The sequence below is a fragment of the Cricetulus griseus genome, chromosome 4 (genome assembly GCF_003668045.3).
Source record: "Cricetulus griseus strain 17A/GY chromosome 4, alternate assembly CriGri-PICRH-1.0, whole genome shotgun sequence".
Lineage (NCBI taxonomy): Eukaryota > Metazoa > Chordata > Mammalia > Rodentia > Cricetidae > Cricetulus > Cricetulus griseus.
In genome coordinates this window covers 230,091,880-230,107,863 of record NC_048597.1, presented here as the reverse complement: position 1 = coordinate 230,107,863, position 15,984 = coordinate 230,091,880, and the positions used below count along the sequence as shown (strand labels likewise).

General features: G+C 47.7%; 1 protein-coding gene across 1 annotated transcript in view; it reads left to right on the top strand.

The window, feature by feature from the left end:
* The window catches only part of Cdcp1 (CUB domain containing protein 1), a 39,794-nt gene that overhangs the window by 21,511 nt on the left and 2,299 nt on the right, over positions 1-15,984 (top strand). The window contains exons 3-8 of the mRNA XM_027415509.2: positions 2,663-3,025; positions 4,399-4,767; positions 5,641-5,862; positions 8,518-8,898; positions 11,283-11,648; positions 13,394-13,478. Coding sequence (XP_027271310.1) covers positions 2,663-3,025; positions 4,399-4,767; positions 5,641-5,862; positions 8,518-8,898; positions 11,283-11,648; positions 13,394-13,478 — 1,786 coding nt within the window. The remainder of the gene's footprint in view (positions 1-2,662; positions 3,026-4,398; positions 4,768-5,640; positions 5,863-8,517; positions 8,899-11,282; positions 11,649-13,393; positions 13,479-15,984) is intronic.

Sequence of the window (15,984 nt, the reverse complement as noted above, 5' to 3'; positions counted from 1 at the left end):
AGATACAGGCCTGGAACTGGGTCCAATGGTGTGCCTGCTCCATGCTTCTTTTCCCAACAAACATCTGGAAACTTCAGTTTCTCATTCTATAGCAGTTCTGTGGAAATTTATGAAGGTAGAGTTCTGCTGGGGTAAACGACTCAGAAGTGAGCTATGACTCACTTCTGAGTGACCTCTCCCATCTCTGTGGCTAAGGCTTTTGATGACAAAGGACAGTTGCATGTGCCACTCTCTCCCAGTGTTGTGTGTAGCAACAGAGCTGAGGCTAGAGACTGGGCTTCTTGACTGAGTTCTTGATGTAGAATCAAACCAAAAACTGCTGAGTAGTTCAGGCTGTGGGTAAGTCTAGGGCTCCCGGTCTTGGAGCTGTGCCTCGATAGGGACTAAGATTCCATAGTGGAAAGAAGTGGCTGTTGCCCTGGCACTGTGGGAAATGACTGGAGGCCAGCAAGATGACTCAGGGGGTAATGACACTTGCTGCCAAGCCTGATTGCCTGAGTTTAATCCCTGGAACCCACATGGTAAGGAGAGAATCAATTCTTATGTGTTGTTCTCTGACTTCCATATGCCCAGCAACACACACACACACATGCACAGAAGCATCAGTGGGAAGCTAAGAGCTGCCCCATGCACACAGTGAGGTTTCTATGAGCTCCTAAAATAGCTGTGATCTTTATCGACACACAGTCTAATTTTAGCCACATTAATCACCATTTTATCTGATCCTGTTTTGTTGGTTTGGCTGTGCAGTGCTCCAACATGAATGCAGGCTGACCACAGACAGCCCAGCTTCAGTGCTGGGTCAGCTGCATCGCTAGTGGCCGTATACAAGTCATCTGAACTCCAGGGCTGCTTTGCAATAATAGCTTTGATGTGGATGATCTCAGAGGTCTTAGACTACTCTTGAGTTCACCTAATTTTATTTGGAGTGTGTGTGTGTGTGTGTGTGTGTGTGTGTGTGTGTGTGTGTGTGTGTGTGTAGGCATATCCCTGTCCATGCATGTGAAAGTCAGAGAGCAATATCCAGTGTCTCCACTGTATTTTTTGACAGAATCTCTCACTGTACCTGGAACTCACCAGTTAGCTAGGTTGGCTGGCCACCAAGACCCCAAGGTCTTCCTGTCTCTGCCTCTCAGCTCTGTGACTACAGAGGTATCTGCACATGCAGAGGCCAGAGGAGAACACAGAGTGTCTTCTTCCATTGCTCTTATTGCTTTGAAATAGGATCTCTCACTGAGCTTTTAAATGCTTGGGTCCACTTGTCTCTCTGTCCCTCAATGCACTGCCATGCCCAGATTTTTGTGGGGTACTGAGGATTTGAACTCAGGTCCTCATGCTCACATTATAAGCACTTTCCCCAACTCCATCAACAGTACTTTCAAACATCCAAGTGGAGCACAAGTAGGGACTCACGCATTCTTGTTAATAGACCAAAGGCCACTGCACCTTTACATCCTCTAGCCTCTTTAAAACACAAAACCCCAAAGTGGTTTTGCCTGCTTTCTGTCATTTCAGTCTTTCAGACATACTCCTTGATAGTGACAATCATGTTGTTTTAGAAGGCTTAGGAAACACAATGTATCAGAGGATGTAATTAGTTACTAGCTTGAAGATGATTCCTCTGTGGAGCTAATGGAGCCTCAGCACAGAAAGCTCACTGTGTCTTGGGATCAGCAACTGTGCTGAATATGCCCAGTGTGTTAATGAGAAGTAGAAGGAAAAGGACATTTAAAAGGCGGAGCCTGGCAGTGTGCCCTCAAAACCATGGAATTAATAACCCAAATAGAGGAAGGAAGTTGTCCCAAGGTGCAGGCTCTCTGTAGCTCTTTAGAAGGCCAGTTGGAGACAACTGACAGATACCAGACACTATGCCTTGGAAACAGTTGTTGGGTGTCTTCAGCCCAAAGGTGTGTGTGTGTGTGTGTGTGTGTGTGTGTGTGTGTGTGTGTGTGTGTGTGTGTGTGTCCATATTATTACTCATCCCATTGTTGTAACAAAATATCCTGCAGAAGTGACTTAAGGAAGGAAGGGTTTATCTTGGATCAGAGTTACAAGAGATCCTGTCTCTCACAGTGGAGAAGACTTGCCTGCAGAGCGGGAGGTGGCCTGTCACATTGTATCTCTAGTCAAGAAGCAGAGAGAGATGAACACTGGTGCTCAGCTCACTTTCTCCTTTTTGTTCAGTTCAGGACCCAGGTGGTGGTGCTGCCCACATTCTAGGTGGGTCTTCCCACCTTAATCTATCTAATCTAGAAAATTTTCACAGACATGCCCAGAGATTTGTTTCCATGGTGATTCCAAGTCCTGTCAACTTGACAGTCTAGATTACCCACCACAAGGAAGTGCCCCAGAAGCAGCCCAGCCAGAGGGAAGCAAAAGAGGGACCAGGAGGAAACTGAGCATGGGTGATTGTTTTTGCTGAAGGCCAGCCTCTCCTGGGTGAAGCATGTAGAATCTCCCAGGACCGAAGTGATGCAATGTCAGCCACCTGAAGCAGTGGGGCCCGGGATTCTCTGATCCAAAATGTGAGGCACTGACCAGCAAAATTAGTGGTGGTAAAACCACCTGGGCACAATGCTAAAGAGCCTACTTTAGGCGCTGAGGAGGAGCATCGTGTGGTCTTGTATCTGTGATCAAAATGGTTTTTGTGTCTGTGTTACAGACTGCATGTCAGGCCCATGTCCGTTTGGGGAGGTTCGTCTTCAGCCATCCACATCGGAGCTGCCCACCCTCAACAGAACTTTCATCTGGGACGTCAGAGCTCATAAGAGCATTGGCCTGGAGCTGCAGTTCTCAACCCCTCGCCTGAGGCAGATTGGCCCAGGTGAACGCTGTGCAGATGGGGTGACTCACTCCATCAGTGGTCGTATTGATGCCACCGAGGTCAGGATTGGAACCTTCTGCAGTAATGGCACCGTGTCCCGGATCAAGATGCAAGAGGGTGTGAAAATGGCCTTACACGTGCCATGGAACATACCAAGGAACATCTCAGGCTTCAGTATCGCAAACCGGTCATCTATAAAACGTAAGCATGCTCCTTCTGTCCCTGCTGATCAGACGGGCATATACCAGGATATTTCAGATGCAATGTCAGCTATTTATTTATTTGGGACAGGGTTTCTCTGTATAACTTTGGCTGTCCAGGAACTCGATCTGTAGACCAGGCTGACTTTGAACTCTCAGAGGTCTGCCTGCCTCTGCCTCCCAAGTGCTGGGATTAAATGTGTGCATCACCACTGCCTGGCAGCTATTTTTTAAAAAAGATTTATTTATTTATTTTTATGTATGTGAGTGCTCTATCTGCATGTATGCCTTTATGCCAGAAGAGGGTATCAGATCCCACTATAGATGGTTGTGGACCTCCATGTGGTTGCTGGGAATTAAACTCAGGACCTCTGGAAGAACAGCCCATGCTCTTAACCTCTAAGCCATCTCTCCAGCCCAGCTACTTATTTTTTAGACAGAGTCTCACATAGCCCAGGCTGGCGACAAGTTCACTATGTAACCCAGGCTGGCATTGAACTCCTGATCTTCTTGCCTCCATTTCCCCAGTGCTGGTGTGACAAGTGTCCCCCCACGCCCAGCTTCTCTGTCCCTTTTGCACAGTTTCTTGTTTCACAGATGACGCGGGCTTTGTCCTACAGTTGCACTCTCAAGGATCTGTTTGTCACCCTGACTTCTGTCTCCTCCAAGCACGCCAGTGTATCAGTGTTGTGCTTGTCTGCTCACTCATGTTGCCTCATGAGAGTCAAGTAGATCTTGAAAGAGCCAGTGTTTGGCAGCTCAACATTACAAAAAATAAGGTTATAGAAACTTTAGCTAAGTGAATAATCTTAGAAGCAAAGGTAAAAAAAAAAAAAATACCCAAAGCTAATCACTTCTTGTGATTCTGCTATGGCCTAATGTTCCCAATGATACTTGTGTGGGTGTGCGTGTGCGTGTGCGTGCGTGTGTGTGTGTGTGTGTGTGTGTGTGTGGTGTGTGTGTGTGCGCGCGCGCGCGCGCGTGTGTGTGTGTGTGTGTGTGTGTGTGTGTGTGTGTGTGTGTGTGTGTGTGTGCACGCGCGCGCGCGTGCTAGATGAGTATGGAATATCAGAACACTGCCCAGCTCCACATTCAGATCTGTTGGAAGCTATAACTAAGCCCTAGGGACCATGTTAACCCCAAGGAGATGGGTACATTGAACAAACTGGCTTTTCCCCAACCTAGTTATTTATTAAACATTTGCTCATACACCGCTAATGGGTCTTTGTTCCTGATCCCCTCCCTCAGAGTAAATACCATGTGTAGCCCCAGGCTTGAGAACTGCATTTTCCCCAGTACCGCTGCTCTCAGCCATGGACAATGCGGACAGCTGTCAGCATCGCCTTTCATTCTGTTTTGGATCTGTCTCAACAGGCCTGTGCATCATCGAGTCGGTGTTTGAGGGTGAAGGCTCAGCAACCCTGATGTCTGCCAACTACCCAGGAGGCTTCCCTGAGGATGAGCTTATGACCTGGCAGTTTGTGGTCCCTGAGCACCTAAGGGCCAGTGTCTCCTTCCTCAACTTCAATGTCTCCAACTGTGAGAGGAAGGAGGAAAGAGTTGAATACTACATCCCGGGATCCACCACCAACCCGGAGGTGTTCAGGCTGGAGGACAAGCAGCCAGGGAACATGGCTGGGAACTTCAACCTCTCCCTGCAAGGCTGTGACCAGGATGCCCAGAGCCCAGGGATCCTTCGTCTCCAGTTTCAAGTCCTGGTCCAACGTCCACAGAATGAAAGCAGTGAGTGATCCATATCCTCCCTCCCTCCTGTGCTGCCTAGGTGAGGTAGCTGCCCGTTCTGCATGTGTAGCAGCCCAGACACATGGACTCTGAACCATCAGGAGTTTCAGGAAGTGGGTTGCTAGGTGTGGAGACAGGCTCACTGGTGGACACTGAGCATACACTTTAGCTTTAGCACAGTCACAGTCCTGCATTCAGGGTTGTAGACTGGTTTGTTTTTTGTTTTGTAAGGTGTGTGTGTGTGTGTGTGTGTGTGTGTGTTGTATTTGTTTATGTTCAGGTGCCCTTATAGCAGATCTGAACCACCTGATGTGGGGGCTGGGAACTGAACTCAGAGCCTCTGCAAGAACAGCCTGTGCTCTTACTACTGAGCCATCTCTGTAGCCCCAGCTTGTCTGTTTTCAATGTAGACATTGAAAAGGTGCCTTGCTAGACCTCTTGTCTTGACCCTGCAGTGGGAGCCATCAGAAGCAATGAGCAGTGGGGTAGTAACTGTATGGTCTTGGCTGAACAGCCCTTACCTTGCACTCACTACATTTTTAACCCCGTGTGAAACATAGCAAGCATCACATAGCTTTCTAATCATAATCCTAATCAAACCAAAGGTTCAGAGGAGTGTGGGAACTAGCCTGGAGTCTTCCAGTTTATCAGCAGTAGAGCAAGCTGTTAGTAGGAGAGAATAGCTGAGGAAGTGTGTGTGTGTGTGTGTGTGTGTGTGTGTGTGTGTGTGTGTGTGTACACATGTGTGCGCATGCATGCATGTCTGTATGTGTCCATCTGAATTAGTTCATCCTAACAGGTGACTTGTCACTTTGGCCACCTCACATGGTAGCTGCCTATCCATGCCTCACACCTGTCTCTTTGTGAATTCAGATAAGACCTACGTGGTGGACCTGAGTCAAGAGCGAACCATGTCACTCACCATAGAGCCACGGCCAGTCAAACATGGCCGCAGGTTTGTTCCTGGGTGCTTCGTGTGTCTAGAGTCTCGGACCTGTAGTACCAATGTCACCCTGACAGCTGGCACCAAACACAAGATTTCCTTCCTGTGTGATGACTTGACACGCCTGTGGGTGAATGCAGAAAAAACCCTAAGTATGTCCTTACCAAAAACCCTGACTATATTCTTTCCCAGAAGCCCAGACTACATAGGCTCTCTCCATCCCTTGCCTCAGCCTCTTTAAAAGAAAGAAATTTAGTGTTCGAGTGTGTGTGTGTGTGTGTGTGTGTGTGTGTGTGTGTACAGGAGTGCATGTGCTTGAGCACATATGCAGGAGGTCAGAGACCAATTTATGGGAGTCAGTTTTCTCCTTCTGCCATGTAAGTTCCAGGGATCAAACTTAGGTTGTCTGGTTTGGTGGCATGTGCCTTTACTAGTGAGCCATATTTCCTATCTTTTGGGGGAGGAGGGGGGAAGGGAGAGTGACGGGACATGGACTTTGCGACAGGATTTCTCTGTGTAACAACCTTGGCTGTCCTAGAACTCACAGAGATCCGGCTACCTCTGCCTTCTGAGTGCTGGAATTAAAGGCGTGCACCACCTCACCTGGCCTCATCTTTCCTTTCTTGGTGGAGCTTAGTAGGTAGGTTGTTAAGGTATAATCTAAATGACCACTGAGGCCAGGTAAACAGGATCAAAAGAGAGGAGCAGTATAGTGGGAAATTACCAATACGGAGTCAGGTAGAAATATAAGGGTATTTAATAGGGAAAAGCCTTACTTACAGAGCAACCTAGCCAGCCGGCGTGGTAGCAGTCTGTACAGCAAGCAGCAAAGTGAAACCGAAAGCGTAAACGCAGTCACACTACGTCACTCTGACCACGCCCTCACAAGCGTGGTCAGGCACACCTGTAGCCAGCCCCTAAGAAGGCATGGCTACAGCTTCCCCTACAGAGTGGCAAGTGTTGACAGGCCTTGTTAGGACTGGTGTCTGCTGACCATCCATCCCTCAGAAGGTCACAATGGGCTGATGTCCCTGCTTGTCTCTGCCCAGCCCACCAGCCTCTCCCTGGGGAAGTCCTCTTCTCCTTTGCTAGCTGCCCCCTCCCTATGTCTCCACTTGCCTACTCCCTGCCCCCTCTTCAGTCAAGAACTTAGCTTCCTGGGACATGAAGATGTAATTCAGTTGGTAGAATGCTTGCATAGTATGCATTAGGCCCTGGCTTTAATTCCTAATGCCACATAAACCATTCCTTGAACATGCAAGCTTGGAAAAAATGAGAGCCTACATTACAAAACAAACAAAATGGACTTAGCCTGGCTCCTCCTGTGGCTTGTGAGTCTTTTTTTTTTTTTTTTTTTTTTTTGAGACAGGGTTTCTCTGTGGCTTTGGAGCCTGTCCTGGAACTAGCTCTTGTAGACCAGGCTGGTCTTGAACTCACAGAGATCCACCTGCCTCTGCCTCCCGAGTGCTGGGATTAAAGGCGTGCGCCACCAATGCCTGGCACTTGTGAATCTTTCTAACAAATGTAGCAAAACTCATATTCAATCCTGGAGCTGAAGTTCAGTTGGTTCGGTGATACCCTAGCATTCAAAAGTCCCTTGGTTGTCCCCAGCAATGCATGGACCATGCACATATCCCTATAATCGTAGTACTTGGGAAGTGAAAGCAGGAAGATCAGAAACTTAAGGTCATCTTTGGCTACACAGAGTTCCAAACCAGCCTAGCTATATGAGACCCTGTCTTAAAAAAAAAAAGAACCAAAACCAAATGTGGTAGCACACACCTTTAATCCCAGCCCTCGGGAGGCAAAGGCAGGTAGATGTGAGTTCAAGGCCAGCCTGGTCTACATAGAGAGTTTCAGGACAGCCAGTGCTACTCAGAGAGACCCTATCTCAAAGAATAGAAAAGAAAGCCCAGTCACCTCCCGCTGAGACACCATGATCTCTGACACAAAGCTGAGGACCCACTAAACTGAGGGTCACGGGAGCTAGAGTAGCATCAAGCCAACCAATTACAAGGGATGGGATGCAATGCAAGATGGCCGTGATGTCACTCACAGCTCTGACATGACAAAGAAGTAATGGAACATGTTGGGGTAGGGACTGTGTCTTAGCATCCCAGACAAAGGAAGATACAAACAAGAAGGGAGTGTTTCTGTCCTGGCTGCTCACAGGAGCTTGGCTGCAAGGTTAGTAGACGGAGGAGGAGAGTGGACAGGAAAGCTAGTGAAGAGTCACAAATAGAGCGGAAAGCAGACAGCCCCTGTTGCTGGTGGTTTTTCTTGTCCCACCAGGTCCTGCTGCCCTTCAGCCCCAAATAAGCACACAAAGACCTATATTAAGTATTAAACTGTTAAATTTAAACCTATATAAATTATTAAACTGGCCGGTGTCTAGGGCTTCTTATTGGCTAGCTCTGTCTTAGTTATTAACCCATTTCTATAAATCTATGTATTTCCACGTAGTCTTACCAGAGAATGCCAGGACCTGTATCTCCTTTGGCCGCTTCATGTCGTCTGTCTTTGGCGGGCTCTCTCTGCCTATCTTTCCCAGAATTCTCCTCATTGTAGTCCCGCCTATCTTCCTACCTCATTGGCCAGTGTTTTATTCATCAACAAATAAAAGAAACATATACACAGAAGGACATCCCCCATCAAGCCCCAGATTCTTGCCTTGGGTCAGCCTGTATGCCTAGAAGGGTACACTCCATGCTCCGCACCCTGCACCCTGCACCCTGCACCCTGCACCCTGCACCCTGCACCCTGCACCCTGCACCCTGCATATGGATACTATCAGCTCTCTCTTCCAGGCTGCCTGGACTACTACTACTGCTACAAGAAGTCCTTCCACCTGCAGGTGCCCAAAGACATCCTCCAGCTGCCTGTACAGCTGCACGACTTCTCCTGGAAGCTGCTGGTGCCCAAGGACAGGCTGGGCCTTATGCTGGTGCCAGGCCAGAAACTACAGCAGCACACACGTGAGAGGGCCTGCAACACCAGCCTCGGCTACGTCATAGCCAGCACCACACCTGGCCAGGACCTGTACTTTGGCTCTTTCTGCCCGGGAGGCTCTATTGAGAAGATCCAGGTGAAGCAAAATAGCTCTGTGACGCTTCGAACATACGCCCCCAGCTCCCAACAAGAGGTCTCCAGGCAAGGCCTGACAGTGTCCTTCATACCATATTTCAAAGGTAGGTGGTCCCTGGCTCAGCCACTGCTAGACCCTCTCAGTCATTCTTGTTAGATATCCAGTGCATCTTGTATGCTATATTAGCGACTTTCTATTGCATGACCAAATACATATGAAAAGCAGCTTAAGGACGGGTTATTTTGGCTCACATTTTACTGGATAGTCCATCACAGTGAGGAAAGCATAGCAGTGTGAGCATGTGTCTGCACTAAAGAAGCAGAGGGTGGACAGGAAGTGGGGCTATAAAACCTCAGGGCCATGTGACCCAATTTGTCCAGCAAGTCTCTACTTCCTGTGTTTCTACAGCTTTCCAAACAGAGATAATAAGCTTTCAAACACATGCCCTATGGGAGACTTTTTCGTTTGAAAACCATATAAAGTTGCCTATTTAGAGAGGAAGGATTGTTACAGAAGCTGGTCCTCAAACCAGAAGGCTACAGAACATTGGGTCCTCATGGCTTTTTCATCAACCTCCCATGGAAATATCCAGAGCTTAGAAATTCAAAAGAGGTTTACCTGACAGTGGGATGCAATGTCTGGCAGGCAACAAGACAAAGAATCAGGTTCTAGTCTTTTTTTGGAAGCTGACAGGAAAAAATGAGAAATTCCCCAGCCCTGGGTTGTTATGGTTCTGCCTGTACAGTTAAGAGGATGCATGGCGAGCCCAGAGGGGATTTGCTGAGGAAAAAGTGACAGCACAAGGTTCCTGCTCTTCTGTAAGCAAAGACATGGTCAAGGTCTACAGTGCTCTGAGGTAGAGAATGAGGTCTAAATGGCTCTCTGGGGTCACCTGTATGCAGATGATTGCAAAAGTCTCAGTCACCATTGCATGTTGCTGAAAGAATGATTATGTTAAATTAGAGGTCATTTTGAAATTGGCTGAGACGTTTGAGGGTGACTTTTCAGTGGCATAGTTGTAAAGAAATGAATCTTTGGCGATAGAATAAGGTCAACTCAGGCTGCCTGCCAACTCCAAGGTTACCAGGGAATCCCCTTTGGGAAGAGTTTGAAAATCAGGGTCATTCTCATCAGGACAGAATGTGGGGTTTTATATCATCTGGAGCACACCTCGGACCTGTGGGCACGTTGTAAGCTCTTTCAACTTTGCAATTCTAGATTTCTTCCCAAACCTGAAGCTTTTTTTGTTCTCTGAGACAGACACAGCAGAGTGGGGCAGGGGGATTGCCTTGTTGGGATCATTTCTGAAAGGAAACTAAGAACACTCATTTGGCAAACTGTTTTGATGTCTAACAAACATGTATGCTGCTTGGGCGTTGGTGGCTCATGCCTTTAATCCCAGCACTTGGGAGGCAGAGGCAGATGGGTCTCTGTGAGTTCCAGGACAGGTTTCAAAGCTTACAGAGAAACCCTGTCTCAAAAACAAACAAAAAAGATGTATCCTTTACTGACAGTACAATAACCACATGTGATTATGTAAAACAAAATCCATGTTAAATAAATGAAAAATATGAGTCTCTGTTGTACTGGCTTTCCATTGCTGTGGGATGATGAACTTAACATGCAGGTTCAGAGTTTCAGACTGGAGGCCATCCTTAGTAGGTCCAGATGTTCTGAAGTCTGTGTTGGAGCAGTGCAGTATAGGGAGAATGTGTAACGGGAGGGGCTGCTCACCTCATGGCCATCAGAAGGTAAAAAGAGAGTGAAGGACAGGTTCCCAAAAGCCCCTTCGAGGGTGTGTCCCCAGTGGCCTAACTTCCTTCTACTTGATCTCCCTACTTAGAGGTCCCTCCACCATGACCTAAATTCCTTCTACTTGACCCAACCTCTACCAACCTCTTAAAGGTTCTATACCATGGGGCTGGAGAGATGGCTCAGCAGTTAAGAGCACTGAGTGCTCTTCAAGAGGACCCAGGTTCAATACCCAGAACCTACATGGCGGCCCACAACTGTCTGTAATGCCAATTCCAGGGGATGGACACCTTCAGGCCAATGAGTATAAAATAAAGTTAAATAAACTATAGGAAACTTTAAAAGAAGGCTCTACACCATTACCTAACTTCTTTCTACCTGACCCCCCTCCGGCCCTTAGAGGTTCTACATCACGACCTAACTTCCTTGTACTTGACACTACCCCTAAAGGTTCTATCACCTCCCAGTGGTGCTGTGGACTGTGACGGAGCCTGTAGTATGGGGCCATAGGGGAAAGTTGAATACTGACTATGCCACTTGGTCAAACCGGGCACATAGTAAGTGCTCAACATGAATAACGGCTTCCTACTGAACAGTGATAACAGACATGTCCTTTTAAGGCAGAAAGTTGGATGGTGCTGGGGTAGACTGCTAAGCATTCCCCACACTGTCCCTTTCCTTTCCATTTTATTGAGTGCAACAACAATATATGTCTGAAACTCTCCTTTCCTGCAGAGGAAGGCATTTTCACGGTGACTCCAGACACAAAAAACAAGGTCTACCTGAGGACCCCCAGCTGGGACCGTGGCCTACCTGCCCTCTCCTCAGTGTCTTGGAACATTAGTGTGCCTAGCAACCAAGTGGCTTGTCTGACCTTCTTCAAAGAGCGTTCTGGCGTGGTCTGCCAGTCGGGGCGTGCATACATGATCATCCAGGAGCAGCAGACCCGGGCAGAGGAGGTCTTCAGCCTGGAGGAGGAAGTGCTGCCTAAGCCAAGTTTCCATCATCACAGTTTCTGGGTTAACATCTCCAACTGTAGCCCCATGAATGGCAAACAGCTAGATCTGCTTTTCTGGGTGACTCTTACCCCAAGGACTGTGGGTAAGGACTTTTCAGAATCTCTCAGAGACGGTGAAGGGAAGAAAATTGGCATTTCAGTGGCAGGGAGCAAGTTTTGGAGGCAAGTCAAAGAAACAAATTTGAGTTCTGGCTATTAGTATGTCAGTCACAGGTTGTGTAGCATTTCCTACTATTGTTCACATGCTGACTAGGCTTATCAGGCTCACTCATTGATCTTCAGGCAACACAACATTGGTTACAAGACTTTGCTGATCTTGACTATATATTCACAAAAGTCCCAGCCAAAATCTCCTGTTACAACTGAGCTTACTTGACTGTTGACTGCATAGCTGGCCCTGAAGAGAAATGCACAAGACACCAAAGGAAGTATAGAAGGAACATGCACACCACGCAGTATTCTTTTGCTTCACCCGGATCCTTTCGGTCAATTTGCTACCATTCTCTCTTGACTCCATGATACATGATACATGAGAAGAGTCATAGGGGTTTAGTAACAAGGATTAAAATATGAGGCCTTGGGAAGTAGGGAGAGGAGAGAGAGAGAGAGCATCCATTTGGGAGAGAGACCAAAAGCCACTACTAAGAACTGCCAGCTCTGACGTTACCACCTGGGCTTTCTTCCTCTCCTGCTTTCCTTTTGTGTCACTTGTTTCTGTGTCCTCTGAATCTCGGCCATTGTTTCTTGATGGGCAAGCAAGGAGTCCTAAATCCCTGTCTTGCGTGGAGCCCCTTCTCAGATGGGTGCTCTTTTTCCATTCTGCAGTACGGGAAAGGACAACTTATGGGATAGCCTTGTCCTTCACTCCTGACATTTGAGTCCCTGCTCTCCCCTCTGCTCCTTCTCTAAGACAGCCTGGTTACCAGGGAACACACCTGGTGGAAGCCAGGAGTAGCCAATAGGTGGATAGTAGGTAACCCCCTACACACACATGCACACACTCACACAGAGAGACACATACACAGACACACACACACTCACACACATACACACACATGCACACACTCACATACACAGAGAGACACATACACAGACACACACACACACACACACACACACACACGTTTCATGTATCTAAGTGCTACAGACAAACTACAAATTATATTGGCTTAGGTCAGTGGTTGTGAACCGTGGGTTACATATGAGATATCTTGCATATCAGGTATTTACATTATGATTCATAACTAGCAAAATTATAGTTATGAAGTAGCAATGGGATAATTTTATGGTTGGGAGTCACCATAACATTAGGAACTGTAAGCCGGGTGGTGGTGGCGCACACCTTTAATCCCAGCACTCGGGAGGCAGAGGCAGGCTGATCTCTGAGTTCGAGACCAGCCTGGTCTACAAGAACTAGTTCCAGGACAGCCTCCAAAGCCACAGGAAAACCCTGTCTCGAAACCCCCCCCCAAAAAAATTAGGAACTGTATTAAAGGATCACAGCATTAAGGGGTATTGGGAGCTGACCAGGTGGTGGTGGTGGCACATGCCTATAACCCTAGCATTCAGGAGGCAGAGGCAGACAAATCTCTGTGAGTTTGAGGCCAGTGTGGTCTGTAGAGCGAGTTCCAGGACAGCCAGGGCTACAGAGAGAAACCCTGGCTTGGGAACCATCCCCGCCCCCCAAAAAATGAGACTCAGAACAAACCAAGTCACCTTCATTTTCTAGCCTCTGTGCAGAAGGGAAGAACCTGCGGGCTGGAGACTTATCAGCTCTTCCTTATGCTAACCCTCTTGTCTCTTCCTGTGCCTTCCTGTCTCCTCACAGATTTAGCTGTCATCATTGGTGCAGCAGGAGGTGGAGCCCTGTTGCTGTTTGCCCTAGGACTCATCATCTGCTTTGTGAGAAAGAAGTAGGTGGAATCTCTCTAGCTGTCTTTGGCTGATTTGATGCCTCCTTGGATCACACACACTGACTGGATGGACAGATGGACGGATAATGGATGGAAGGATGGATGGTGGATGGATGGATCATTGATAGATAGAGGATGGATGGATGAGTGGGTGATGGGTGGATGAATAGAGGATAGATGGATGGTGGATGACGGATGATGGATGGATTTGGACAGGGTCTTATGTCCCTGGCTGGTCTTGAATTCCTGATCCTCTTCTACCTCCTTATATGCTAAGATTACAGGCGTGTGTCACCACACCCAGTTTATTCATGTCAGTGATGTTGGGGGGTTTTGCTTCCCAGTTCCCCAAAAAGATCAATGTTAAATATTCTTACCAAGGGTGAATTATGTTTTCAGAGAGTGGGGAGGCATACCTGAGGGGTTAAAATACACATTCACACACACCTATATACATACATTGTGACATCCTGGTCCCAGTACAAGTCCCTTGTGTTTGCTCATTAAGCTGATGATAACAAGAGAGACCTTAGCAGGAACCACTACCCTCTGAAACCTGGAGGGAAAACAAGCCTTTTGCCCTGGTTTGTTCTCCTATAGTTTCTTAAACAAGCTGTCTGTTTTGTACTTATCTGGGGGACTGAAGACCAGTGCCAAAAGATAGACCTAGAGTTAAGAGGAAGCAGGACCTGGTTAGCTCCCTAATCCCAGCACTAGGGAAGCAGAGGCAGTCATATCTCTGTGAGTTCAAAGCCAGCCTGGTCTATAGAGTGAGTTCCAGAACAGCCAGAGCTACACAGAAAAACCCTGTCTTGAAAAAAACAAAAAAAGAGGGGGCTGGAGAGATGGCTCAGAGGTTAAGAGCGATATCTGCTCTTCCAGAGGTCCTGAGTTCAATTCCCAGCAACCACATGGTGGCTCACAACCATCTGTAATGAGATTTGGTGTCCTCTTCTGGTGTGTAGGCATGAATGCCAGAATACTGTATACATAATAAGTAAATCTTAAAAAAAAAGAAAAGAAAATTTTGTAAGTGTGCAGGTGTGTACGACACATACCTGTGTGCACACCTAACCATATTATGAAGGCCAGAGGACATCAGGTGTCATTCCTCAAAATCAAAAATGTTTTAAATTTTTTATAATTTTTATTAATTTTAGTGTGTGTGCGCGTGTGTGTGTGCGCGTGTGCGTGTGCTCATGGACACATGACACACCCATGTTTGGTGGTCAGAGGACAGTGGATGAGAATTAGTTCTCTCTTTCCACCATGTGAATCCTGGGGATCAAACAGGCTCCTCACCAGGCCTGCTCAGCAGTGAGCCTGCCCATCTCCTTCTCCCCGGCACTGGGTTACAGATTCACGCCACCAAGCCCAGCCATCACATGGGTGCTGGGGATCTGACCTCCGTCCCCGTGCTTGCCTGCCAGACCCTTTACTAGCATCTATCTCCTCAGTACCCCCAATTTTTTTTTTCACGTTAACTATGGCCCTGGGCAAATTCCTGATGTGCAGTAGGGCTGTCTTAAAAATGTCCAACTGGGGGCTAGAGAGATGGCTCAACTTTTAAGAGCCCTGGCTGCTCTTCCAGAGTGTTAGACCCCCGGAAAACTCAAGTATCCGGGATCCCAGGCCACAACTGAGGTCACCCCAATCACCAGGCGGATTCGAGAGCTTGATGCAAACTGCACGAGGCTTTATTGTAATTTAACGAGCTAACCCCATGTTAGCTCGGGTCTTTCACCACCCGCCATGGTGGATGGCTAGCAAAAGACGGTTCCTAGGGCCTCCCAAGAGATCTTATAGGACAGCTTAAGGGGAGTGTCTAGGGGTACGCACAGGCTCACGATTGGTGTGCCTCCAGGCTTGGAGGGCTTGCCCTGTGTTGATTGGTCAACTGGTTGTTATGGTCCATAGGCCCTCCTAGGGTGGTTGCTATGCTTTGTGCGTCATTGCTGTGCGCACACCCAGTGTCGTAAAGCATAGCGCCACCAGCTAACTTCGGATTGGTTCCTTGTCATGAGACAGGCATCTGGCTTTCTAGTGTCTAGGACAAGGTCATAGAAGCACGTGTTCGTCCGTTATGGCTGCCAAAAGGGAAGCTGGTCCCTTCACAGAAGACTGCGGTTCAATTCCCAGCATCCACATAGCAGCTCAGAACTGTGTGTAACTCTAGTTTCAAGGGATCTAACACCTTGACACCAATGCACATAAAGTTAAATAAATTATTATTTTTTTTTAATGTCCAACTGTGGAGGAATGCCCAGCTCCTTCCTGATCCAAGAAGCCTTTTCCTGTGAAATGCACATTACTACATAGGAAAGGAGGGGGCTTTTTTGTCTGGGGTACACAGCATTTCCCACTCAGTGGGACACATGCTTTTAACAGAGTCCCCAGAAGCCTCATGGAGAGGAAGGATTTGGTTAAGAGGAAGAGTCCAGCCATCATGTCTCCTTTCCCAAACTGTTCCAGATAGACCTGACACTTGCCAGCACAGGAAGTCTTT